Raw genomic sequence first — 27,965 nt, forward strand, 5'->3', positions numbered from 1 at the left:
AGTATTATGTTTGGTAGGATATTTTCTATTCTGCCGCACATCTTATTTCATGTATACACTGGGACTTGCATTGGACTTCATCCACAGCTGACATTGCGTTTACTCCTATCTTGCATAATGGCTTTCAAAAAGAACTAGAAATGCTTTGTTCTTGGTGAAACATCGCCATCTCATGGCAACGTATTGGCACTACAAGGACTTTGGAAAATTTCAAGTAAGACCCTCTCTGCTGCACAGTTAAATCTACAATGATCACTAAGACAAAACCAGCTGCAGTTGGTAATGTTGTTACTGACATAATATATATTTTGAAAAGAAATTCTATTATACCCATTTCTGTTTACCTCTGTATGTTATTTCAGATCCAGCCACTAACATCCACTAATGTCGTTTGATACTTATATATTTATATTTTCCAAAACTGCTTGGCATACATTTGGGTTTTCTGCTTTAGATGGGAAAATAGAATGATAGGCAAAGTGCATGTCTTCAGTCCAAAGTGTAGCTTAGAAATAGGAAGAAATAAATCTCACTCAAAGGGAAGTAAACTTATACTTTTTTTTCTTATTTTGTTTACTTTAATAGGACTGGGTGGTATTATAAAATCCATCCACAATTAGTTTGTGGGGTCCCCTCTCCCCAACAACACTCCCCAGCTCCTTCTGAGGGATCCAATACTGTTTCCAAACCAGAGAAGATATACAATAGACACCAAATATTTACATACACTGAATTTTTTATGTGTTTTATGTGAATTTTGTATGCTTGTCTGACTCATCAAAGTGTTAGATATGTCTATTGTCCATGTTCTTGCTCATGAAGATTTGGTTTGTGGTGTAAAAAACACGTGAGACGACACCTTTGAGCTGTACAGAAGAAATGTTACTGTTAAAAATATGGGGCAAAGTTTCTGCAAAAAAAACAAAAAACGTTTTCATTAAAGTAATTTCTTATTTGTAAGTTAGTAGACGTGCATCAATTTAAGATATGTATTTTTTCCCTTACAGTCAAATCACACATAATTGAGAAATCTGCATTTAATCTATAAGAATACAAATTGCAATTATAATATAAATACGAATCGCAAATTTGTGGATGTGGATTCTTTATTTAAATATGAATCCACAAGAGTGAATAAAGTGTCAAAATCACATCATGAGGTCACTGGCATCATGGGTGGAAAATAAGAAACATCGATCGAACAGCAGTGCTCCACATGCAAACTCCCACAATGCATTGTGGTATACCTTGCTAAAAAAGTAAATTGAACAAACTCAAGGGCTTTTCTCAGTTCCCAAGTATGTTCTTGTGTGCTTGGCAAGTACAGTTGAAAGTTTTTTCTTGTCAAGAATGCAAGAAGTAGTACAAGCAGAACACAGCGTACTTTATGATGTCACCGCTCAGCCAAGATTTTTCCTAAAGTTTTAATAAATGGACCGATTTTACTTGGGAATATGATTATGATTATTTTCACATTTATAATGGATAGTACACTAAGAAGAAGAATCAACATTTTACAGATATTAAATATACATAATTAATTTGGAAGATGTACTCGTACTTGTCGTCTTCCGCTTATCCGGGACCGGGTCGCGGGGGCAGCAGACTCAGCAGAGACCCCCAGATGTCCCTCTCCCCAGACACCTCCTCCAGCTCCTCCAGGGGGAGCCCAAGGCGTTCCCAGGCCAGCCGAGAGACATAGTCCCTACAGCGTGTCCACTGGTCCCCAAACCAGACCCCCTCCGGCCCTTGTTTTTTTTTTTTTGACAGAATCCTTACCCCATATAAAAACAATCAAGCACTGATAGCTGGGGAACAGAGAGATAGGTTGGCCCAGAGCCACATACAAGTAAGAACCGCCTCTGACTGCAGCCTCCCCGTCTCGCCTTGAAGGTGTGCGTGTGCTCGTGTGTGTGCGTGGAGGGGAGGTGGGAGGTCGTAAAGGTAAACGCCCACTTTCTGGAAGCGGAAGATGGAGGTCTGTGTTTGCCTCCTGCCGTAAACTGAAAGACGTTTTGGTCTGAACTCCGCATTTCGGCGGCACATCTGCAGCCATCATGGGCTGCAGTGAACTGTTCCGGCGGCGGCTGGGAGGAGAGTCGCCGGCATGCAGACATGGAGCGATGGGTAAACATCTGGTGCAAACGTCGAGCCGACATGTGTTGATCCGTCGAACTATGGCAAACTGCTGAAAGGTAAGGTATTTATCTCTCATCATGCGTGTAGCTAACGGTAGTCGCGCAATAACTTGCAACAACTAGTGGTATCTTTCATGCTAGCTAGCCATCATTATTTATAGCCAACCTTAAAGAAAACACCGCGTCTGGATGTTAGTTATGAAATAAACATTAAGAATACATATTATAGCTTAATGCCCACTACGGTTTCCCCTCTAAAATAACACAGTTGTTGTATCACCTTACTAAACATCTATGCTTGTTATTATTGTTTACCTAAGTGGTGTCTTATTGCTTTAACTGCGCATGCGTGTGCCCCTGTCTCCAGGTGTCTCTGCTGCCATGGAGATGGGTAGCCTCCCCGTAGAGCTGTGGAGGGTTATCTTGGCCTACCTCCCCCTCCCTGACCTTGGCCGCTGCTGCCAGGTGTGCCGTGCCTGGAGGGAGCTCATCTTCTCGCTTGATAACACCCGCTGGAGGCAGCTCTGCCTTGGCTGTCCTGAGTGCAGGCATCCCAACTGGCCCAGTCAGCCCTATCTGGAGCCCGCATCCTGGAGGGAGGCCCTGAAACAGCACGCCCTTGCAACGCGCACCTGGACCCGAAACGGGCAGGAGCTCCAGTCCTCTGCCTGCCTGCTCTTCTTCCGTAGACGAAAAGATCGCAGGGTTTGGCATGTGGGCCCCGGGTGTGAGTTTGAGACCCTGCGCGGGGCTCTTGCAGTGGTGGGGCCATATGACCGTGTGGCCCTCCATCCAGGGGTGTATGAGGAGCAGGCTGAGGTGGCGCTGAAAGTGCCTGTGGAGCTGGTTGGCGTGGGGCGACTGGGTGAGGTGGCCCTCCTGGTTTGCATTGAGCAGCAGTGCTCGACAGCCAGGCTGTGTAACCTGGTGTTCATGCCACCCTGGTTCTCAACTGTTGTCTACAAGGTGTTGTAACAACTTGTCACGCAGTACCTTTAAAATGTATTCATACCCCTTGAACCTTTTCACATTTGGTCATTTTGCAACCACAAACTACAGTGTATTTGTTTGGGCTTTTACCTGATAGAGCAACACAAAGTAGTGCATGATTGTGAAGTGGAAGGAAACGTGTACATGATTTTCCCTTTTTTATTCTTTTTTTTTTTTTCCAAAAACAAATTAGAGAAGTGTACCAGTTTTAGATATTAAGCCTTTTTAGATATATACCATTAAATAAAATCCAGCGCAATCAGTTGCATTCTGTAGTCACCTGATTGGTCAATAGTCAACCTGTGTATATTTTAATCTCAGTAAAAATCCAGCTGTTCAATAAAAATCTGAGAGATTTGTTTGAGAAAATTGTGGAGGAGCTGCAGGTATCCATAGCTCAGTTGGGGGAAGTGGTTAACAGGACAACTATTAGTCATGCACTCAACAATTCTGCACGGTGGCGCAGTTTGTAGCACTGTTGCCTTGCAGCAAGAAGGTCCTGGGACTTCCATCCGGGGGTCGTTCTGCATGGAGTTTGCATGTTCTCACTGCCTGTCCAAAAACATGACTGTTAGGTAAATTTGTCTCTCTAAATTGCCCTTTGGTGTGAAGGAGTCTTGTATGTCTCTGTGTCCCTCGCCCGTAGACTGCTGGAGATAGGCACCAGCTCCCCTGTGAACCAGTATGGAATAAGCGGTATAGAAAAGAAATGAATGAATTGACAATTCTGGCCTTTATGGAAGTGTGGGAGGAAGAAAGCCATAAGAAATCCTGTTTATGCCATGTAAGGGACACAGCAAACTTGGATAAAGGTTCTCTGGTCAAATGAGACCAAATTTGTACATTTCTGATGTACCTGTATGTTGTGGAAAACTCACACTGCACATAAACCTGAACACACCATCGACCAAGGTGACACGGTGTTGGCAGCATCAAGCTGTGGCACAGTTATATTTCAGCGGGGTAGCTGGTAAGAGTTGGTGGATAGATGGGTGGAGCTAAATACAAGGCAATTTTCAAGGAACTGCTGCAAAAGACTCCAGAACAGGGCAGTTCACCTTCCAGCAGGACAATGACCCTAAACATGCAGCCAGAATGACAATGGGAAGGTTTATACCAATGCGTAGTCATGTCTTAGAATGTCACAGTCAAAGGCCAGACCTAAATTCATTGGAGAATATGTGGCAACACTTGAAAATTGGGACTGAATAAAATTTAATGCAGCACTTTTTCTTTATTTAGATTTTTATTTGTAAGAAGTATAGAAAATCATTGGTCATTTTCCTTTCACTACACAGTTGTAGTGTGTATTCTTTTGCAAGGAACTGTAACCCTAATACTTCTGCTGTCTTCATTATAATATTTCTGTCTTTGTTGCTGTCTGACTCCATTCACAGTTTTTGTCCTTGTCCCCCTCTAGACATCATGGGGTCATGTTCAACTAGATAACTGCAATTTTGAGGGAGCCCAGCTACATATCCGTGGCCCCGGGACATGCCAGGCTCGTTTTTGCTCCTTCTCCCAGGGTAGCTCCACCCACTTGCTGGGCGTTGTCCTCAGTTTGTTGGACAGCTGTGATTTCTCGGGAAGTGACACAGCTTCTGTGACTGTGGAGGGTCCTCCAGCATCAGAAAGGAACTGGGCATGCAAGCACTTGGCTGCTCTGGCTAGGACATTCCCGGCTCAGTCCAACAGCACCCCCAAGGGTCCTGAAGGCAGCTCCACTGGTGAGCCTGACCCTTCTAGTGGGAACGTAAAAAAGGAGAACATGAACATGCAGGACTGGAAGAGACGGACAGGTGGAAATGCAGCGTGTCGGGGAACGGTTATTGAAGATGGTTGGAGTGATGGTGAGCACACCGAGGGGGAGGAAGAGAATCAAGAAGCAATTGACAACACCAAGAAGTTCTTTACACTGGATTACAAAATCCCTTATAACCACCACGGGCTATCTCATTTACTGAAGACTCGGGCGGATGGCTCTCTCCCACCTGCCTCCTCCCCTGTCCCTCCATCTGTGACCCCAGAACCCCTCACCCTTCAGCAGGAGCTAGACAGGGACCCCGAAGCTCAGATGCTGGCATCATCGATCCTTGGCTGCATCCTCAGGCGCTGCCTGTTTAGGGACGGGAAGGGGGGTGTACATCTGTCAAACTACGGACAAGCTCGGCTGGAGGAAAACGTATTCCGTGGCCTGAACTATGCCGTCCGCTGCATCCAGCATTCCACAGTAAATTAAATCATCTTGTTTTTTTCTCTCTAATAAATCTGTAAAACACAGTGGCTCTCAAAAATCTACACACATGCCAGGATTTGATAATTATTCTGTTTAATCCACCTAAAAAAAACAAGCAAATCTGTTAATTAAAAAGGTGAAATAAATTTATAATAACAACAAAGTCTGCACAATAAAGCTGATTAGTGAGCTTCAGTCTGCATTTGGTGGTGCAGTAACCTGGTTGCATAAGTGTGCAAACCCTCAAACTAATACTTTGCTGAAGCACCTTCTGATTTAGTTTTCACTACCATTAGCTATATTGGATCTGATAAATCTAAAATAAAGTTCAGCTATCCTACTTTGCCTGTCCTGACTTATCCACATTTGCATGCTTTAGCTAAAGCCATAATTTGAAGAGAGTTGACAGAGCAGCAGAAGGACCTTATTGTACAAAGTCATCAGTCAGAGAAAGAGTACAAAATGTTGCACAGCAATATTTATATACCATGACACAATGAAAACAGTCCTCAACTCACAGAGACAGGGACATTCTGTGTTCTACATGAGGCAATTACCGCCTGGCTGAATTTACGTTTTTGAATGGCCTAAACAGGGCGGAGGACTAAATCTGAAAGAAAATCTGTGTGGTCACCTGAAGAGGGCATGTGAACAAGAGACGTCCTCATAATATGACGGATTTGAAGAACCTTGCAAATTAGCGTGGGCAAATATTACCAAGTGGAGATGTGGGGGCTGCTGATGCTAAAATTGAATCAAACGTTGGTTCAACAAGGTATTTTAATGTCATGTACACTTGTGAAGCCACATTATTGCTTTTGAAAATGTGTTAAACATTTTCATAAGCTGCATTGTATGGGAAATATGCCACATGTGGAAAAGATTGGAATTATAATTTCACATCACTAAAATAATACATTTGAACAGGTGTGTGCACTTTTGAGAACCACTTTCTTTTTTGACACCTTTAGATTTTACACATTATATTCAGGAAAATATCAAGTCAGGGCACTCAGATCAGATAATTTGGAGCAGTTTCCTTCTCAAGCTGTTATTTGAGCTGCCGGTTTGCTTTCTCTTTCTTCAGATCGTGATGCTAAGAAATGAGGTGTGCGAGTGCCGTGCTTCAGGTGTGTTTCTGCGCCTATCTGCTCAGGGCCTCATCGCAGAAAACAACATCCACTCCAATGGGGAGGCTGGGCTGGACATACGAAAAGGGGCTAACCCCATCATTCTGGTAATTTAATACCACTGTCTTTTAAAGTTAGACAGAAACACTTGCCAATTCGTATAAAAAAAGACTTTGCCTGGTATCACCACTTTATAAGTGTTGATTGTCATTCACTGAGCTTCTGAGTTTCAGTCTAAACTTCCATCCTTTTGCTCCACAGTGCAACAAGATACACAGCGGTTTGCGTTCTGGTGTTGTTGTCCTTGGCAATGGGAAAGGTTCGGTTCGGAGCAATCTGATCTATAACAACAAAGAAGCTGGCGTGTACATTCTCTTTAGTGGAAATCCAGTGGTGAGGTAAGTCACACTGCATAAACATCCATCTCACTCAGAAATTTTTGGATCTTGAACCCCCCCATGTTTGGATACGATTAGGTGTTTTTACAATTACTAACCCTTTCATGCATAAATCATGATCGCCTCACTTAGGACTTTTTACTAAGTGTTTTCATTCAGTTTGGAAATGGAAATCTTTTTTTTTAAGCATGAAGTTTTCAAAGGGTTTGCATATGTCCTCCCAGGTGGACATGTTTACGACTTTGAAATGCAAGGTTCAAGAGTGTGTTTATGGGAGTATCTGACATTCTTCCAGGAGAGCATTTGTGAGGTCAGACACTGATGTTGGACAAAAGAGGCTCACAAAAAAGGCTCACAGCTTCTGCTCTAATTCATCACAAAGGCGCTCTGTCAGGTTATGGTCAGCAGTGGCGCCTGTGTGCGGTTTGCGAGAGATCCAGCCCATATGTGGTGAAACTTTTTGGAGATGTTCAAAAGAAAAAAAGACGTGCCAGCCTGGATTACAGGGTGATCAAAATGTCCATGCTAGCGGTCTGAAACGATTCCTCGAATGATTTGAGTACCTCGATTACTAAAATACCTCGAGCCAAATTATCTGCCTCAAGGCTTCGTTAAATTCTGGAACTATTCAGCCTACTGTGTCCCGGCCGGGTGGTTAACTGTCACACGACGCTCTCACTCTCAATATGCGCATTTATTATCAAGTCGCGCTTTCCAAAGCCCACCAGAAGAACGTATTTTAATAACAGAATACTTCCATAAACAACAGATGTCTGCAGAAGGAGACCATTTGCGTGTGCAAGAAAACTGACAGTTAGTTTTGGATATATAAAGGCAGTGTTCATAACTGAATTAAAATTAGCTGTTTACTGTTGTGATAGGTCATGTGTAATTAGTTTTTATTTCTTGTTTGTTTTTGCTCCAAAAAAAAACAGGAATAATGTAACTTGGCACTTAGGTACAAGGGTTCTATTTTATTTGGATACCATCTTGATTTATGATATAAAAAATCTCTTTACACAATCCAGAATGCAATATGCAGGTGAAACTTTATGCAACATTTTCACTACAGAGGCAGCTAGCACTGTATTGATATTAAGTCAACTAGAAAGGGCTGAGCTTCTAACATGTTGAATTTAGTTTTAAGTACAGATGCGTCCTTTGCTACAAACGTAGACTAAAGACACGCTGTGTTATTGCATATTAACAGATATAAAATGTTGATTTAAAAAATGTAATTATTTGTTTACTTGCACATCCTCTTTCATGTATTTCTATTACTCATAAAATAGGCTTAAGTAGTTAAATGAAAAATCTGCCGAATGTGCCAATTCTTTATTCAATTAATGGCCAGAATAATCTATAGAATATTTAATTACTAAAACAATCATTAGCTGCAGCCCTATGCTACAGTGCCAAATGTGTAGTAAGGCAAAGGCAGTGTGTTATTTAAAAAATACAGCCAGTGATGCATGATGTCCAGTCGGGTTGACAGATTATTGAGAATTTCTTCCCAACAAATAATCTATCTTTTAAAATATAAAAATTTTTATAACTTATGTTTTCACCTGCAAGAGTGTCTGCCAGAAAAACTATCAAGATGTTCTCGAGGGGTTAGCTTTTCTGGTTGACCAACACCCTAATGGGTTTTAAAAGAGAGGTATCATGCAAAATCCACTTTTTTGGCCCTCAAACACATTTTCTGCACATTGTAAATTTCTGAAAGTCTAGAAAATTTGAATGTAGTCACTCCAGATGCTTTTTGAGTCATAGTTGGTCAGTCTGTGCAGATTTTCCATTTTCTTTTACGTTTCGTTCTCTATTACGTCACAGTATTTTCTGTGGAACTTCTAAAGATGGCTAACCAATCCAGCAAATCCGCCATTTTTTTCTCGCAGTATTCTTGTAGTTCAAGTTGAAGGACGCCGAAGCAGCAAGCGGAAAAATCTAAATGTTCTGTTGTCGGCAATCTGTTAAGTTGCCCTTTTTGCCTTGGGAAACACATGATCCAAAGGCGTTCAGGTGATGTTCGTGATGCTAGCGTTAGCTAACTTGTAAACTATGTTGGGGTCTTGCTGTGGTAGCATTAACATTTTAAAAGGTATCTTACTTGTAGTTTGTGTAAAAATATTGTCAGTAACATTAGTAATGGGATTACAACTTTTGTTACTACTGTGAATTCCTTAACTTTAACTAATTTACATTTTTTATGTAGCCGACTAGGGCAGGGGTGTTCAAAGTCAGTCCTCGCAAGATCCTGACGTTTCCCTGCTTTAACCCACCTGATTTAGATGATTGCAGCTCAACAAAAGCCTGTTAATCAACCATCGCTGTTGTTTGTTGGATTTGATAGCTTACAGCTACAATATTAGTTTTAGTGGTGCTGTTCTCATGCATTCGTAAACGTAGCACATTTTTGGTGCAATGATTTTGTATATACTTCTTGTTTTTTAGACATTTGTTGATATTTATCGAGGGCAACTAAAGTAATGGAATCATGTTTTATTCAGATGTCTAAAGCAATGAGGCAGGAGCCATCATTTACCAGCACAGGCCGAATGGGGTGGAGTGGAAGGCCTCGAAGCCTGGACGGGGGCTGGGTGTGAAGTGCCTCATTTGCATTTAAAGAGCATCAAAACGAGACTGTCATAAAGGAAGCTTAAAAAATGAGTAAAATGAACGCCGGATGGAGCTAAAATAATGACAAATTCAAACCAAAGTATTGCAGTTACACTTTATACAGACCCCGTCTGAATGATTTAAATAGGTAAAGAAATGATTTAAAAGCATGTGTCCCCTATTAAAACATTTGTGTTCAATTACACAGGTTGACCACTAGGCGATATTTAATGCTTTACATCGTCACTCTTAACTGATATTGATAGGTTTTCTTATGATGAACCACTTCTGACATAATGTGTAGTCATAGGGGTAAAATACAGTTTCCAGTGCCAACACAGACTCTGGAGAGCATACAGCCTTGCTGCTCCCATTTGAATTAGGGTGGAAAGTAGCAGCTAATTAAAGCATTTCATTAGGTAACAATTTGCAGGTAAGACTGCCTCTAAACAGTAATTTTAGCAGTTTGCTAGACTGAAAAAACAATTGTTACTGTCCATTATTCTTGGAAATCATGCGTCTACTGCAAAAACAGATTATTCACAGGGAGGAAACATTTTAGAAGTTTGTCAATCTCCCCAGGAGTGGAAACTCATTCTAAGGTCAGAATGTGCAATGCTAGAGAATTTGCAAAAAAAAAAAAAAAAAAAAGGATTGGCGACTTGTACAGGGTGTACCCCACCTCTTGCCTGTTGACCACTGGAGATAAGCACCAGCTCCCCTGCGACCCTGTAGGAAAGCGGGGGGTATAGAAAATGGATGGATGGAGCTGAGTTTGCAAGGCTGTATCTGTATCAACCACAAGACTTCTTAAACAATGTTTATTTAAAAAAAAAAACAGATCTGACATAAAGCCGCTTACAAAAGGTCTAAAAGGTCCTGGTTTCCCAAACAGGACAAAGATCCCGAACACAGCAGCAAATTTAAAACAGAATGACTGAAGAATAAAAGAGTTAAGGATTTTTATTTCTGTGCTGTAGTGAAACCTTAGGACAGCTTTGTATAAATGAATGCCAGCAAATCCCAATGAAGTTGGAGTTTGCTGGCACCAAACCTTGCCTTTTCGTCTTTGCTGTTGTAAAGGGAAAACAGGGGAAAAAAAACAACTTTAGGTTATTGCTGCTATGATACAGGCTACTGAATCATTAAATTTTAATGGACTGTTTGTTCTCTCTACTTTTAGTGGGAATCGCATCTTCCAAGGCCAGGCAGCAGGAGTAGCTATAAACGAGAACGGCAGAGGGCTGATAACAGGTCTGTGTGGGTGGCTTTGCACATTTTCTTCATCCACATCACCAAAACTGGACTCTTTATGCAAGTATGTTTTGTTTATATTCCAGAAAATGTGATAAGAGAGAATCAGTGGGGAGGGGTGGACATCCGCAGAGGAGGTGACCCCATACTGAGGAACAACTACATCTGTTATGGCTACTCCGATGGAGTGGTGGTGGGAGAGAGGGGACGTGGACTTATTGAGGGAAATCATGTCTACTGTATGTCCTTTCAGCCTGATAATGGCATCATTTTCTACCAGTTTGCTTTCAAACATTTCCCTCCCTTGTTTTCTCCAGGTAACAAAGGTTGCGGCGTGTGGGTTATGTCATCCAGCCTCCCACAGCTCTTGGGGAACTACATTGTTCATAACTGTATGTACGGACTGGCGGTGTTCTGCAGGAAGGATCCGGATAACATCGAAGCCAGGGAGGGAAGCTGGGCTGGACAGGAGGGGATCGGTGGAGATATAGCCAACGGGGAAAGGAGAGGAGTCGAAGGAGAGGCCAGGGAAGGGCAGGAGAACTTCAATGAAGAGGGGGAACTGTTCGCTTGGGAGAGCGATCTGGACAGCGAGGATGAGCGGCACTCTGCTCGGCGCTCTATCAGCGTGGCGCTAATGGAGGGCAACTGTGTTAGCTACAATGGAGGTACTAAGCTGTGTGTCACATAAAAATGTAAATACGAAGAATATATGCCCTTTGAACTTTTCTATCTTTTGTCCCATTACAACCACAAAATTGAATGTATTTTCTAGGGATTTTATGTGAGACCAACACAAAGTGGAGCATAAGTATACAAGGGCCTTTTAGACACTGAAAGATTTTCTCATTTTTCTTTACAAAATAACTCTAGCTATGTCAAAGTGGATAAACTGTCTGTGAAGACCATTTTCGAAGTCTTGCCACAGATTTCCAAGTTAATTTAAGTCTGAACTTTGACAGGGCCTTTCTAACACATATGTGGATATGTTTTGATATAAATCATTGCAGCTCTGGCTATATGTGTAATGTCGTCCTGCTGGAAGGTAAACCTCTGTCCAGTCTTTGGCAGCATTTAACAAGTTTTTTTTTTATGTCAGGATTGACATATGTTTAGCTCCATCCATCTTCCCAATAACTCTGACAAGCTTTGCTGTCTCCGCTGCAGAAATGTATCCACACAGCATGATGCTGCCACCACTGCGTTTCAGAATGGGGATGGTGTATTTAGGCTGATGTGCAATGTTAGTTTATTGCCACACATAGATATGGCATGTAGGTCAAGCCTACTCAAAAGGCTATTCACAGGAGAGTTTAGGAAGATGGCCTTGTCTAGGATTGCAATAGGGACTTTATTTAGAGGTATCGTAGTATAGAGAGCTGACCACGAATGCACGCTTTTTAGATATTTGTAAAAAAAAAAAAAAAAAAAGTATAATTTTTCTTCTTTTTTGCAGTGATGGGAAACTTTTTGTTGGTCTATCATATAAAATCATATTAAAATCTAATGAACTTCGTGTTTGTAGCATAGGGAAAAGGGGTGTGAATACTTTAAAGCACTGTAACGTCAGCTTTCATAATTCTCCTTTTCTGCCTTTCTGTAGCGGTTGGCCTGTACGTGAAGAGCAGCGAGGCCCTGAATGTTCTTGCAAACCTGATGAACAGGAACTGCGGCCCGGGCATCGCTGTGCTGCAAAGCGCTCAGCTGACCCGGCTCGTTACTAACTGCATCGTCGAAAATGGCCGGGGTGGCATTACAGTGGAGAAGGACTGCAGAGTGGAGCTCCGCGGTAACGGCATCTATGAAAACAGTGGCCATGGTGTCAGGTTCAGTGGCACTGGGCAGATAGCGGAAAATGATGTCGTCGGTAACTGTGGATACGGCATCCAGGTCTCGGCAAGCACTGATATCAAGGTGAGATAGTGTCGTAGGCTCATTTAGGAAACACATATTACACTTTACCTTTTGTGCATATAATGTGAGTTTTATGATTTTGGTCTTCAGGTAGTTCGCAACCGTGTCCAACCAGCACAGGGCTGTGGTATTGCTCTTCTGGGCCCAGTAAAGGGTGTCGTCCACGACAATATCCTATTCCAGGGTCACCCAGAAAACAAGAAACCACTCCTACACACGGATGCTGGAAATGAAAGCTGCTTGTTGCGTAACAACAGTATTCTAAGGCCTAATAACAGGTAACCAGGCAACCGAGTGAAAAGTACCTGTGTGGGGTTTTCTTTCCTTTGCATGTCAAAATAAGCAGCTCCTGCTGATCTTTTTATAACAGTGATGTTTCAGTTAAATCAGCTCCTAGGAATTGAACCCTGTACTGTCAATGTCAGTGCAATGTTTTTTTGTAAGTTTACACCCCTCCTGTCCTTCAGTAGCAAGCTACTCCTCTGCTCCTGAGACATGGTGTAACTGGCTCAAAATGTCAGGATGTTACTGTAAAGCTGTACAGAAAAAAATATTCTAGTCCAACCCAAGACTCAAGAAGTTTCTCTTTTAAATGTGAGTAATTGTGCTATATTTGGGAATGAGACCCAGAGATGTTCATAAGAATATCTGCAAAAAAAAACAAAAAACTCCTTTCCTATAGATTGTGCGTTAATAGCCATGTTTGGGCCTGAGCAGACACTTCCAGGAGGAAAAACTGTGATGTAAAGGCTTTGCTCACAACTATTGGGCAGCCAGAAGTGCCTAGCTAAAGTATTCATACTGCTTAAGGATTTTCACATTTTACTTTGTGAAAATCTTTAAGCTAACTTATTTCAGAATTCCCCTTAATAGTAAATAGTGTCCACAAGTGTACTATTTAATTTCAGAAATCTGAAGGCCTCAGAGGTGTTAGAGAACATTAGTGAACAAACAGCATCAGAGACCAAGGGAACATAGCAGAAAGTTCAAGGAGAACCTTGTGGAAACTGAAAGCGAGGTTAACTTATAAAACAATATTCCAAACTCCGGAAATCTCACAGACCTCTTTTTAACCCATCATCTGAAATTGAATGGTCCAGTCAAAGTCCAGACCTAAATCCAGTTGAGAATCTGTAGCTCTCCAGTCTAAGCTTGGTGTCTCAGGGAAAAACATCAGTCTCTAGTAGCCCATACCTCATAGGCTTCCAGCTGTTTGAATAAAATGCATGCCACACTTTTCAGATTTTATTCATGTCTCATTATTTGTATCATGTAACTACTTAGTGTTCTATCAAAAATAAACTAATGAAGGTTTTGACTGTATTGTAACAAAATGTGTTCAAGAGATATGAATTCTTAATAATTTGCTGAAGAGTTAAATGTTTTCCAGAAGAGCAAGGGCCCAAATCATGAAGATGAATTGAAGGTGAAAAGAAACAGTTATTAAAATCAGCTTTTTATTTATGCTTTTTATTTTTAGCGGTACATCTTCCCCACCCTGGTTGCTGGAAAACCCTCCTCCTCGCCCTCTGGCCAGCTCCCCTGTAGGCCTCTCGTCCTCCCAGTATCCCTCCCGGCTTGGGATCTCCATGACCACGAGAGTTGGCGCTGCCGTAGAGAGTGGTTGTCACAGCGGCAGCATGTTCTGCTCCATCCTGTGACTTACTGGGCAAGCACCCAAAACTGAAGTGTGTTGCTGTGGTTCGAGGTCACCATCTGGTCACTTTTTAAATACTGATGGCCCAAAGGAAGTCCTGACTTTTTGTTCCAGGCAAAGTGTATCATTTATGGACCTTGTTGAACATTCATGAGATCACCTTTGCTGCAGTATGTAAACGTTGAAATCGGGGAAATTTTATGATAAAATGCCTGTCCACCACCTTTTAAACAAAGACATGTTTCACTGAAGCTTTATCTTAAAATTCCTTTTCACTGTAGACTCATCTTTCTGCTTCTGATAGTTTCTGTTTAGGATGTGCACTTTAACAAATCTCAGCATCAGGAGGAAGCTTCAGAAATAACTCGTTTGGTACAAATCTGTGCCTCTTGACATTTTTTTAAATCAATAATTGTAGCAAGGGGGTTCAAAAAGATGAATTGTATAAAGTGAATATGCAACAAAAAACCAATATTAAGCTTCTGTCTCTTGCCCAGTGAGTTGTTTTAAGGCGAGTTTCTGGCACACTTTCTTGCAACCAGACAGAAAAAGATGTTTATTGTGCAATATGTGAAGTCCACAAATGTGCCTATATGTTAAAGCTGGATGTTCGGTCATCTAGAGGTTGTTTACAGCTCGTTAGTCTGCTTTTTTACATCCTCAGCAGTAAACGTAAAAAATAAGATGTGCAACTCGAAGCTACCCACTTTTATTTGTCTACAAAACAAAATAAACAGCTCTTGTTGGTGATGTTTCCATTTCCTGTCGTCTCTCCATCTAGTGCCAGTCCTCAATGCATTTTCTTGCGTTTCCGTCGCTCAATGAACTGATCATACTTGACCAGTGGTAGGACAACGGTGGCCTGTCGGTGGTCATCTCTCAGTGAAGCTTTGTCCACCTTGGCCCTCGCTGGTTTGATCAAACACAGCCCCATTGACTTTGCAACCTCGATCACCCTGTGTATAATAAGTGGGTCAGAGTTTATTTTTATGAAAAACAAACAACATACTGTTACTGTCGTAGTTAAAATAACAGTCTTTGAAATCTGATCATTTTGTTTACTCAGAAGACCATTGGCAGGTCACATATACAATATTGTTAAACTTGTTTGCCCTCTTAATTGACTTCTTCTGTCTTTGCAGCTTCTTCAGAGTTAAAGCAAAAAACTAATTGTGATCATCAGACAAAGATGACCAGAGGAAATACAAATTGCAGTTTTTAAATGATCAGATTATGAAAGGGAAAGGTATCAAAACCAACCTTGCCCTATGTGGAAAAGTAATTGCCCCCTAAACCAAATATTTGGTCATTCAGCCCTTGGTGACAAAAACTGACATCAAATGTTTTGTGAAGGCTGATAAGGAGTCATTTACGTGGCTGAGGAGGAATCACTATTTATTGCACAATAGTTTTAAAATCAGCCACATTGGTGGGCTTTTCAGCATGAGCAACCGCATCTCACAATTTGATAGAAGACCAGACTTTGATTAGGCCACTTTAGAAACCTTTTTTATGTTGCGCTATTTAGAGATGGACTTGCCAGTGTGCATCTGACCATTGTCCCAAGGCATTACCCAAGGGTGATTCCTCCTACAGGATTTACTGTTAGCGAGCAGAGTTTATAGTTCCATCACTTATGGCCAATAATCCAGGTCCTAAAGCAGCAAACCAACCCCAGACTCTGCCAGACTTCCTTTTTTGACATGCTGTGTTATTTTTACTCCTAAAACAGACGTGCTTTTCAAAAAAATTACAGTTTTGTGTAATCAGGCCAGATGTCTTGGGGATTATCATAGTGTTTAACAAATGTGGTACAGACTTTTGTGTTCTTTGTAGTCAGCAGAACTTTTGGTCATGGAACTCCCCCCATCGCTGACATTTTGCCTGTTTTCTTTCATTGTTAAACCATGATCACTGACCATACCTGTAACAAAATGTAGCTAATCAGACTTTTTCCACTTGGTAAAGACAGCAGAAAACTGCTTTTTGTATGTACTCTGCTTATCAGTTGTTGCTAAAACAAAGTGTGTGATCTGAAACAGTTAGGTGTGGCAAAAAAAAGAAAAAACAATAAAGTCGGAAGGTTGCAATTCCTTTTTTTCAGCACAGAAAATGAAATCAACTCTCACTTGGCTTCGGTGATTCCTAGATCACGATGCAGTAACGAGAGGTCGGCAGTCATGTGACCCATGTGCAGCAGCAGAGCCAGGCTGTATGCAGCTAACTTGGTTCGCATTGATGTTGAAACTATGTTCTGCACCCTAAGCAGGAGGGGGGAAAAAGGTGAAATGTTATTTATTTAAACAACTCACTGTAAAGCCAGTCTGACATTTGTTTTACAGAATGTAAAATCTGCCTTGTGTTGTAAAAGCACAGCAAACAGCGCCAACAGTCACTTTGTCATCATACCTCCCATTGTTGAAAGTCTCCACGGTGAACGTTTTAAACAGCTTGTTCTGAATGATGCGAGGGCAGCCTTGGTCATGTCCAACTGGACACAGACACAATCATTAATGAACAGTAAGGAAGCAAAAGGAGAAAAAACATGGCAGAGACAGTTTTTACGTTCTGTTGAGACAAATTTTCCTCTCTGCATACTTTGGCAAAGTAAACAGTTTAGTTTTTGTGATTCATCTGGGGGGAAAAAACTTGTTTGGTTCCTCTGAGGCTGAACATTCAGTCAGAATTAAACAAGACCTCCAGCTGAGTGACAAAAACATTTTAGCTGAGTTTTCGCAAATAGCTCTCCTGTGTCTCTGTGCTAGATCGCTGAGACGGATCTCTTCACACCAGCGTAAGATCCTGAGTTTAGCTTTGCTAAATGTTTACTTCAACAACTTCCTGCTTTTCTGTCTCCCTCCAACTCTGTAGAAAGTCCTCCAGCCCCAGTAACAGAAAACATTGGTGAATACCAAAGGATCTTTGTACAATCTCCACCATCTACAGTATTAAAGATCATATAGCACCATTTCAATTTACTAGAACTTCTGGCAAAGATGTGGCAAAAGTTGTAAAATAAATAAATTTTCACTGCAGTAGCAGGAACTCACAGTGAAAATCTTCCCTCCCTCCGTAGTGTACATGTTGACATTATTAACAGGAGTCATTGTACAGCCTTGTTTCAACTAGTTAAAATGTATTGACTAATGCTCTGACCGCAGCCTTCCCTAAATGGCATGCTTGTGTCTGGATTTTTTGGCATTTTTTAAGAATATGAATAACACCAAAGGCTTTCCGTCACTCGTTATTGGCTGGAAGACGCCAATTATTATCAAACAATTGTGTTTGCTCACAAGTTGACACATACTGTGTTTAAATTGCCTTTAAAGGTGAGCATCCTCAGCTGTGATCAGTGTGTGTGCGTGCGTGCGTGTATAAAAAGTCGTGGAGTTTCTGGCTTCCTGATAGACCCCTGCATGTTTCAGACAGTGCTGCACTAATGCTGCAGGATTCAAAACCACTGGGACAGCAACAAAATTATCAAAGGTATACAGGAGAAGGTAGTTGAACTTCATGAAATAGGAAAAGGATAAACTAAGTTATCAAAGACATTGGGAATGTCAGCCAGCAGTGTTCAAACTGTAATTAAAAAGTGAAAAATGTTGAAACAAGCTGCAGTCAGGTAGACAAACAAAGATTTCAGCTACAACACCCTAGGAATTTGTTCCAAGATGCAACTAAAACCCACAAATAACTCCAGCTGACACAGAGGACAGTGTAGCTGTTTCTAGATGCACATTAAGGAGGCACTTGAAGGACATTACTGTGACAAATGGCCCAGACACAGGCTACAGAAAGTCTGGTGTAAGGTTATCTGGAATAATAACATGAAAATGAAAATTTATGGACACAACCATAAACACTACATTTGGAGAGGAATCAACAAGACTGATGATGAAAAGTTCACCATTCCTCCTGTCAAACATGGAGGTGGAGCGCTGATGGTATGGGGATGTCTGAGCTACGAAAGGTACAAGGAAGTTGGTCAAGATGAACACAGCAATGATCAGAAAATACTGGAGGGGAATTCGCACTGGGCAGCCCTGAAGCTGTGCATGTGTCAACTTGTTAAACATGACAATGATCCAAAACAAAATGCCATGGTGACCCATTATGGGCTACAGCAGAAAAGGGGTTCTGAAGTGGCCATGTCAGTTTCTTTCAGAATCAGCTTTATTGCCAAGTTCGTACATACAACAAACAAGGAATTTGACTCTGGTACACTTTGCTCTTTTTTTTTAATGCGTTATAAGATATATTTATGCATATATCTTTATGTTCTTAAATATACATATTTACAAATATACACACATACAAAGGTGCATTTGCAACATCTGTATGCTGTTGTTTTGTACTCTATTGAATGTTCAACAGAGAAACAGCCTGGGGGAAGAAACTGTCTCTGTAGCGGCGGCCTGAAGGTAAAACTCTAAACAGTTTATGTGCAGGGTGTGTGGGGTCTGTAGAGATTTTAGCAGCTCTTTTCTTGACCCTAGACCTGTATAAGTCCTGGATGGAGGGAAGGTCAGCTCTGATTATTCTCTCTGCAGTCCTGATTATTCATTGCAGTCTGGACCTGTCCTGTTTTGTGGATGAGCCAAACCACACTGAGATGGATGAAGACAGGACAGATTGAATGATGGCAGTGTAGAAGATGACCAGCAGCTCCTGTGGAAGGTTGAACTTCTTGAGTTGCCTCAGGAAGTACAGTCTCTGCTGGGCCTTCTTCTGAACAGTGTCTATGTGTGAAGACCATCTCAGGTCCTCAGAGATGGTGGATCCTAAGAACCTGAAGTGGTCCACGGCCGATACAGTGTTGTTGAGGATGGTGAGGGGGGTGTATGGGGGTGGTGTTCTCCGAAAGTCCACCACCATTTCCACAGTCTTGAGTGGGTTCAGTTAAAGGTAGTTCTGACTACAGCAGTGTACCAGCCGATCCACCTGCTGTCTGTATGCCGACTCATCACCGTCCTGGATCAGTCCAATGACAGTGGTGTCATCTGCAAACTTAAGGAGTTTCACGGACGAATCCGATGAGGTGCAGTCATTTGTGTACAGAGAGAAGAGGAGTGGGGATAGAACACACCCCTGAGGGGCACCAGTACTTATTGATCTGGATCGGGAGAAGATGCTCCCCAGTCTCACCTGCTGCTGTTGGTCTGTCAGGAAGCTGTTGATCCACTGACGGGTGGAGGCTGGGACGTTGAGCTGTGTGAGCTTCTGGTAGAGGATGTCTGGCATGATGGTGTTGAAGGCCGAGCTGAAGTCTACAAACAGGATCCTGGCGTACGTCCCTGGGTGGTCGAGGTGTTGCAGGATGAAGTGTAGACCTAAGTTGACAGCATCATCTGCCGACCTGTTTGCTCGGTAAGCAAATTGCAGGGGGTCCAGCAGGGGGCCTGTGATGTCTTTCAGGTGCTTCAACACCAGCCGCTCAAAGGATTTCATGACCACAGACGTCAGGGCTACAGGCCTGTAGTCATTTAATCCTGGTGGATTTCTTGGGTACTGGGATGATGGTGGATCGTTTGAAGCAGGAGGGGACCTCACACTTCTGCAGTGACCTGTTGTAGATCCGGGTGAAGATCGAGGCGAGTTGACTTTGAGCTCAATATAACTGAGATTTCCAACAAGACAACTCAAGAGTTTGGATTTTTGGCCAGAAGAATGGGCAGCTTGACCATCAGAGAAGATTAATGGACTCATCCATAAATACAGCAAAACACTTTAAACTGTCATTGATGTTCAGGTTAAATGTTCTTTTATTGATACCCAAAGGTAGTTTTGTTTTGCAGTGGTTCAAAACATTCATACAAACTTCTCAACACAACCAGAACCATTAAAATAAATATAATAGTACTCAACGTTCTCCAAGCTCCATAAATCAAATCAATGCAGGACATAGAAGAGAGCAAGACCTGAAATAATCCAGACTTAATAAATATAATAATAATTCATTAAAATCCATTGAGTGACAGAATGATTACAGCTTGATCAGTAACAGCAGTCTGAACAAAGCTGTTTTCAAAATATTTGGTTCTACATTAGGGTCTAACAATCTTCTTCCAGAGGGAAAAAGGTGAAACTACCCATGAAGGGGATGAGATTTATCATTTAAACCAGAAGTGGCTATACGCTGTACCTGTCTGTTGATGTTTCACAACCTGCTGAAGGAGCTTTTCTCTTTCAAAGTTATGTGACCAAACCATGACACAAAGGAAACGGGTAAAAACTTTATAAAAGCAGAACCAAGGGTCATTAGGGGTCAGTCAATATTAAAATGGGAGTTTCCTCAGGCAGAACAGGTGCTGATGTGACTTTTTGCACATTGCCTCACAGTTGCCTTCAAAATTCAATCTAAAATAGTCCATAACCATTTGTAAGAATGTACACTCTCACTGGGCCCATCTCTTATGAAAGTGACATTGTTCTTGTGAGGTTTTCTCCAAAAATCAATAATCATCTATTTTGTCTTATTAGTATTAGGATAAAGATAAGATTCTTCACAAAGGTCATTGATGACAACAGAATCATCAGCGTACGTCATGATGAATCTATTGTTATATCTGCCCTGACACATGTTTGTATACAGAATAAAAAGTAGAGGTGATAGCACACAACCCTGAGGTGTCCCAGTGGAAGTGCATTTAAGATTTGAGAGACAACCGTTAACTCTCACTCCCTATGTCCTGCTGGTTCCAAAATCCAGAACCACCCTGGCAAATTATTCCTAAAGTCAAACTGCTCGTGACGCCTTTTCATTAAAATATGGGGTTGAATTGCATTAAGAGCCAAGGAAACAATTCCCAAATAAAAGCCTGGCATGTGCCACAATAAAATCCAGGTGTTTAAAAAGCGGGTTTAACAGAGTGAGTGTAGCGTCCTCCACTCCTCTGTGAGGCCTGTATGCAAACTGCATGGGATCTAAAAGTCTGCTTTAAAATCTCATATCTGATTAAACCCCTCTCGCCCATAGACTGCTGGAGATAAGCACCAGCTTCCCCGCGACCCACTATGGAATAAGCGGTAGAAAATGACTGACTGACTGACTGATTAAACCCTTGACATTTTGATTAAAACTGAGGCTAGAGCTACTGGTCTAAAATCAGCAACACTTTAAGAATAACTACGTGTAGGGACAGGTACAACAGCAGCATCCATCCAGGTGTTAGGAACGGGGAAATACATGAGATTAAGAACTGGGTTGGGTAAACCAACCAGGGTCATTTGAGTTTCTGTTTCAGGATTTTAAAAAAGCAGACTGTTAATAAATGCCTTCACCCAACCACTGACCATGAGCAACATGAAAGCTTTTTTTATCCTTTATATTTTCAAAAAAGAAAAATGGTAAAAACAAAAGGACAATTTTAGATGTAAAAGGAAGTCATGGATTGTTTACATTTAGAAAATTAAGCAGAGACAATAATTTCTTAATGTGGAAAATCAATGTGCTGAACTTAAGGATTATATATTTTTTATTTTCAAATGTGGAATTGTGCAACTGAAATAAAGATACATCTATTTTAAGATTTTCTGCACATGTTTAAGACGGCAGCCAATAGTTGTTTCATGTCAAAAGTTTCTGTTTGCAAAACTATTCAACCTTGCCACGTAACAGGTACATCTAAAAACATTAGAATATTGTAAAAAAGTTCAATATTTCTTTTACTATGAGTATAACTCATATTATATAGATTCGTTACACAGTGAAATATTTTTTTGTAATTTTGATGATTATGGCTTACAAAAAGTGAAAATCTAAATCCGTGTCTCTGAAAACTGTACTACTGTGTAAGATATTGGAAACTCGTGGTGTCAGACCCTAATAAGCGAATAAACTCAAAACACCTGCAAAGGTTTCCTGAGCCTCTAAATGGTCTCCCAGGTTGGGGCAGCAGGAGACAATTATGGAGAACACTAATGACTGGAGAGGTGTCCAGAAGACAGTTAATAACACCCTCCACAAGGAAGGCAGGCCACAAAAGATCATTGTTACAGAAGCTTGATGTTCACAGAGGTTTGTATCTAAGTATATTCATAGAAAGTTGAGTGGAAGGAAAAGATGAGATAGGAAAATATGCACCAGCAGCAGGGATACTCGCAGCCTTTAGAAGATTGTTAACCAAAAGCCATTCAAGAATTTGAGGAAGTAGACTGAGGCTGAAGTCAGTGCGTTAAGACCTACTAGACACAGAAAAATGATACAGATGGGCTACAAGCCATTGTTGATATTGGGCTCCATGCTGGTGTTGGTCCACCGTGTTTTCTGAAGTCCACAATCAATGCAGCCATCTACAAGGACATTTTAGATCACTCCCTGCTGCTGACAAGCTTTATGGAGATGCTGATTTCATTTTCCAGCAGGACTTGGTACCGGGACACACTGCCAAAGGTACCAAAGGCTGGTTCAATGACCACAATGGTGACCTGAACCTGATTACTGTCAAGAGGAAGATGACATAGAGACCAGACCCAACAATGCAGATGACCTGAAGGTCGCCAACAAATCAACCTGGACTTTCATTAATGCAGTAATTCAAGCAAAAGGAGGCCACACCAAGTACTGAGTACATAGAACATTCTTTTCAGAAACCCGACATTTCTGTTTAAAATATAATTTTTAATTGATCTTATGTAATATTCTACTTTTTAAGACTGGATTTTGGGTTTTTATTATCTGTAAGTCATAATCATCACAATTACAAGAAATGAAGGCTTAGAATATTGCAATCTATGTATAATGAACCTATATAATATGAGTTTGACTTTTTGAAATGAGTAACAAAACTTTTCACTTGTTTATGATATTATATTCAACTTTTTTTAGCTGTACCTGTATAAACGTCTTTGTACACATCTGCCTCACAAAGGGCAGTAAAATCTTCCAGTCTATAATGTATAAGAAGAGGAAAAGCAGATTTACTCACACTTGCGTTGAAAGTTCTTCTGCCTCGCCAGCTTGAGGAGCAGAGAGAGGTAAAAGGCGCAGCAGGCTGTTCTCTCTCTGGCTTCGCCCGCAGTTGCCATGTTTTCTAAATGCTTCACAACACTCAAGGACCTTCAAGCAAGATGTAAAAATTGTATTCATCATGCAGGAAAACACTCTGCTAAAACCCTAGAGGTTTCAGGAAATGTGAGCACTTTGTTGCCCTACCCTCCTTCATCTCTCATCTTCTGCAGCTCCGCTAGGGTGAGCGCTGCCATCTTGGATCCAGGTTCCTCCAAAGCAGCAAGTTCCACTGGACTCAGGACTGAGGAGATCAGTTAAGGCTGGAGAAAACATCTGCTGCGAGGCTAGACACAGAACTAGTCACATTCCTACAGTCACGCACACACCGACAGGAACCAAATAAAAGATACGCTCATCAAATGGGTAGACATCCTCTCGTTTGTCTGCATTTGGATTGCATGGAGGCACGTGGGATGCTAGGGCCTCCTGGGACTCTGTCTCTGCCACTTCCTGTTGGAGAGCTGAGGAGAAAAATAAAAAAATGAATCTGGTAAAGTGAGCGCAGAGCATGGAGAGAAAGGATATTATAGCGTTAACTTGTGATATTATCTTCCTTTCCTGATTTTTTTAGACAAAACAGCAGGTAGCCTTACCTGCCAGACCCTTCTTGTCGATCACAGAGGTGGCAGCTTTAGCCACTGCGTTCTGCAGGGCGTTACTGCCCACCTGGTTCAGCCTGCGGGAGGCCAGGGCTCGTTTCTGTTTGTTCGTGCCAAATGCCTCAATCAACAAGTCAACCTGGAGAGAAAAAAGGATCAAATTTAAACATTGCTTCTGTTTTTTTAATTCATTTGGACTTAATCAAGTGGGGGTGGGGTGGGGTATCACTGTACCTTGTCTCTGTAGGATTGAGTAGTATTCTGTGGTGTGGCAGTTGATGTCTCCCCTGGTGTTGAAGTCACAATAATTGATCACTTTTAGCTTTTTGGCTGGTTCTCAGTCATTTTGAAAGGATACAAGAGGTGCTAATGTTACAATCAGTACAAAAGTAGGTTGTTTTTACCTGGAATAACAGGCAACATGTTGAACAGCACAGCATTGTGCACCTCCATTTGCATGGTCTGGTTGTTCAGCACTCCGACATAATATCTGAAAAGACACCAACATTATGTTTAAAGCTTCTGGCCCAACCTTTCTCTAAAATTATAAAAACTATCTGTAGAACAATACGTCATGGTCGGTTTTCTATTTGTTTGCTATATTGTTTACGGGACAACCACAAACGTTAGTGTATTTTGTGTGACGGACCAACATATAGTAGCTCATATATGAAGTAATAGGAAAAGAATAGAAGGTTTTAAAAATGTTTTACTGATTAAAATCTGAATAATGTGGAATGATTTTGTGTTCAGTCAACCTGAGCCAATACTTTGTAGCTCCCTGAGACCCCTAAATAAAATGCAGTGAGACCAATACCTTCAGATTAGTAAATAGTGTGTAATTCACAGCATACATAAAGGTGTTCTGTGAAGGCTTTCAATGGTTATTTGAGAGGATTAGAGAATAAACATCATTATGAAGATCAAGGAACACAGCCAACAGGTCAGGGAGAAGGTTATGAAGTAGTTTAAAGCAGAGTTAGGTTAAAAGACAATATCTCAGGCTTTGAACATCTCATGGAGTGCTGTGCAATCCATCTTTTGAAAATGGAAAGAGTATTGCCCATCTGCAAACCGACCAAGACATGGACACCCATCCTAACTTATAGGCAGGACAAAGCAAGCACTAGCAAGAGAAGCAGCCAAGAAGAATTTGGTAACTCCGGAGGAGCTCAGGTGGGAATATTCCGCTGGATAGACAACTGATAGTGGTCTATCCTAAATTTGGCCACTAAATTTGGTCTTTATGGAACCGTAGCAGGGAGGAAAACATTGTTAAAAGAAATGTCTTAGCAGTCTGCCACCAGCTATGTAGGTGACACACAAAAGAAGAAGGTGGTCTGATCAGATGAGACTGAAATACAAGTTTTTTGGTCTACATAAAAACATTATATGTAGCAGAAAAGTAACACTGGATACCACTCAGAACACACCATACCCATGGTAAAAAGACTTGAAATTTGTTGTTGACAAACACTCTCCATCCAATCTGATCCAGTTTGAGTTATTTTGCAATGAACAATGCAATGTACTCTCTCTTCTGCCATGGTGTTTACTAATGTCAGCTGATCATTTCGATTGGTATGCCTCCTGTGATGTCATCAATGCAAATACAAACAAAGCGAAATTAGCTTGTTGTCCCCCCCCCCCGTTGCAATTTGTAACCATACAGTGAAAATCTATACTTCATTAACCAGCTGTGTTTTACTGTCAGTGTACATTTGTTAGAGGAAAAAAGTTCACCTCTAGACAGTACATTTAAAAGTGACTTTCCTGCAGTAAGGCAACCTACAAAGCACTTATTTTAAAACAAATATAATGTTACCTACTTGCAGAGGCTGTTGCATTTCAGTGATCCCGCTCCAAAATTCTGTCCAACATAACTCAACCTGTCTGACTCAGCAACCTCAACAGAAGAAAAAACATGACAAACGCATGAAAATCCCAGCAACACAACCTCGGTATACAGAAATCAGCAGGCCACCATCATTATCCTCCTCACCATTATCCTCCTGCTCTTCTTCCTCGGGTTCTTCTCGTCTGTGTTCTTGTACATGCTGAAATCCAGGTTGTCTGCATTGCTGACGCCGCCATTGGAAAAGCGGACTGTTTGAGAGAAACATTCAGAGAGCAGCTGTTATCTTCTCATGCAACAAATTTGAGAAAAAAAAAAAAAAAACTCACAAGAGTGTGTTCTTGGTTTAACTGAAGACAAACTGTGGCGAGCGAGCGCCCACGTGTGCGCGCACGAGTTGCTAAACATGGTCGTTAAACTTCACAGAAAACTAAGTGACACTACTGTAATTACAACTCAGGTCCCACGAGTTTATATGAAAAGACAGATAGATTCACCAATAGCGGCTTTGTCGGATTCCGTCTCCTCTCCGCAGCACACTAACGTGCAGGAGGCAGCCATGACAGTTGTTGTGGGTTTTCTTCTTTTTTGTTGATATAAGGCGGTGTTAACATTTTCAGGTGTTTTGCTGCCATCTAGAGGCCAACAAAGAAACTAAGTAACTGCTTCCCAACAATTCTAAAACCAGACCAGCTATTTAATCCTGTTATTACCATCCGGTCAGACTGGTTTGGCATTTGTATTGTTTTTATTTGCGTTTTGAACAGCTATTGCACTTTTAAAAGGGTTGACGGTAGGGTTAGTAATACTGAATAACTATCAGAAACTGAAAGCTGGAGTTGTCTTGGAAAAAGAAGCACAAGCATCAATAAATAAAATAAAAAAACAAAACATAAAATAAAATAAAATAAAAAATGAATCCAGGTGGTCTGTTAATAATTGAGTTCATAAAAGATGTTAATAAATATATTCATACACTATTGTTGACGAAATATAATATTTCACTGTCTTATCCATTTCTTATTACTGTTTTAATCTATTTTAACAGTTATCACAGATATGATATTAGTAGTTATTTCAGTTTCATAAACAATCTTGAGATTGTGAGTGAAATCATTAATCCCTCATTTTGAGAATTAGGACCCATGGGGTTCCTACCCTACATTTGAAAAACAGCTGGACAAAACTAGTCAATTTGATACTCTTTTAAATAGCCCAGGTCTTTCTATTCTTAGAATAGAATTTGATTAACAGAAAGCTTTCTGTGTTTATGGTAGCTGGTGAAGAGACCAGGCAGGTAAATCCTGACAGAAATGAGCAGAAGGTGTTTTCAGACCTCAGACTTTCTACAAAACTTTGAAATGTTGGCACCGGGCTGTTTGTGGAAGGAGAGTTTTTACCAAAGAACAAGAGGAATATGATGCTTAAAAAATTGCTTGATTGTATTTCAGTAGGTCTTCATTGCTGCTGCTGCTGCTGTTTTCTGAAGGCACCTCTGCTGTTTCTTTATTATCAGCGATTTCTATACCTTCGCTGTGGTTGAACAAATGCAAATATGTAAACAGGCACATGGATCAGGAGATGGTTATGTTTACCATTCACAGTGCTTTGCAACAGTATTCACTCCCTTTTTCATGTTATCACATTACAACCACAAACATCAATGTATTTTCTGTGATTTTTCATGATAGACAAACACAAAGTTTTCAATCATTCTTCCAGGATTGCCTTTTATTTTGATCTGTCCATCTTTCCATCAGCTCTGACTAACATCCCTGTCTCTGCTAAAGAAAAGCATCTCCACAGGATGATGCTGCCACTACCATGCTTCACTGTGGGAAGGTGTGACCAAAGTCATGTGTGGCACTTTGCATGTAGACTGAAATGTTCCGTTTTGGTTTCATCTACATTTGTGCTAGGCTCTTTCCATTTTCAGATGATGGATGATCTGTGAGATCTTTAAAGCTTGAAATGTTGTTTTATAACATATTTCTCCATAGGTTTGTCTCTGACCTCTCTGGTGTGTTTTTGGTCTTCATGAAGCTGCTTTTTCACTAAGATGTTCTAACAAACCTCTGAGGCCTTGACAGAACAGCTGCATTTATAATAAATGTAATTAAACACAGGTTGACTGTTTACTACTAATGTGACTTCTAAAAGCAGTT

General features: G+C 41.1%; 2 protein-coding genes across 3 annotated transcripts; one reads left to right on the forward strand and one right to left on the reverse strand.

Moving 5' to 3' along the window:
* The first annotated feature begins 1,913 nt into the window (after window positions 1–1,913).
* fbxo10 (F-box protein 10) lies at window positions 1,914–15,086 on the forward strand. Its single transcript, XM_047365291.1, has 11 exons — window positions 1,914–2,195; window positions 2,506–3,104; window positions 4,549–5,358; window positions 6,452–6,601; window positions 6,756–6,892; window positions 10,695–10,765; window positions 10,852–11,004; window positions 11,083–11,433; window positions 12,369–12,679; window positions 12,770–12,957; window positions 14,160–15,086. Exons 2-11 carry the CDS (start codon window positions 2,520–2,522, stop codon window positions 14,338–14,340), a joined length of 2,937 nt encoding a protein of 978 aa, XP_047221247.1. The 5' UTR covers window positions 1,914–2,195; window positions 2,506–2,519; the 3' UTR covers window positions 14,341–15,086.
* On the reverse strand, window positions 15,030–26,429 carry polr1e (RNA polymerase I subunit E). 2 transcript variants are annotated; one of them, XM_047365293.1, is made up of 12 exons: window positions 26,298–26,429; window positions 25,948–26,051; window positions 25,775–25,851; window positions 24,350–24,435; window positions 24,180–24,232; window positions 23,940–24,084; window positions 23,697–23,807; window positions 23,491–23,587; window positions 23,264–23,394; window positions 16,746–16,827; window positions 16,466–16,597; window positions 15,030–15,292 (listed from the first exon to the last, which is right to left on the reverse strand). In XM_047365293.1, the coding sequence occupies exons 1-12, from the start codon at window positions 26,359–26,361 to the stop codon at window positions 15,127–15,129; spliced, it is 1,248 nt and encodes a 415-aa protein (XP_047221249.1). In that variant the 5' UTR covers window positions 26,362–26,429; the 3' UTR covers window positions 15,030–15,126. The 2 variants fall into 2 exon arrangements, with proteins under 2 accessions (XP_047221249.1, XP_047221248.1); XM_047365292.1 differs by lacking the exon at window positions 26,298–26,429 and adding an exon at window positions 26,130–26,265.
* Between the last annotated feature and the right edge of the window lie 1,536 nt (window positions 26,430–27,965).

This window comes from Girardinichthys multiradiatus, chromosome 5, assembly GCF_021462225.1.
Source record: "Girardinichthys multiradiatus isolate DD_20200921_A chromosome 5, DD_fGirMul_XY1, whole genome shotgun sequence".
NCBI classification, from domain to species: domain Eukaryota; kingdom Metazoa; phylum Chordata; class Actinopteri; order Cyprinodontiformes; family Goodeidae; genus Girardinichthys; species Girardinichthys multiradiatus.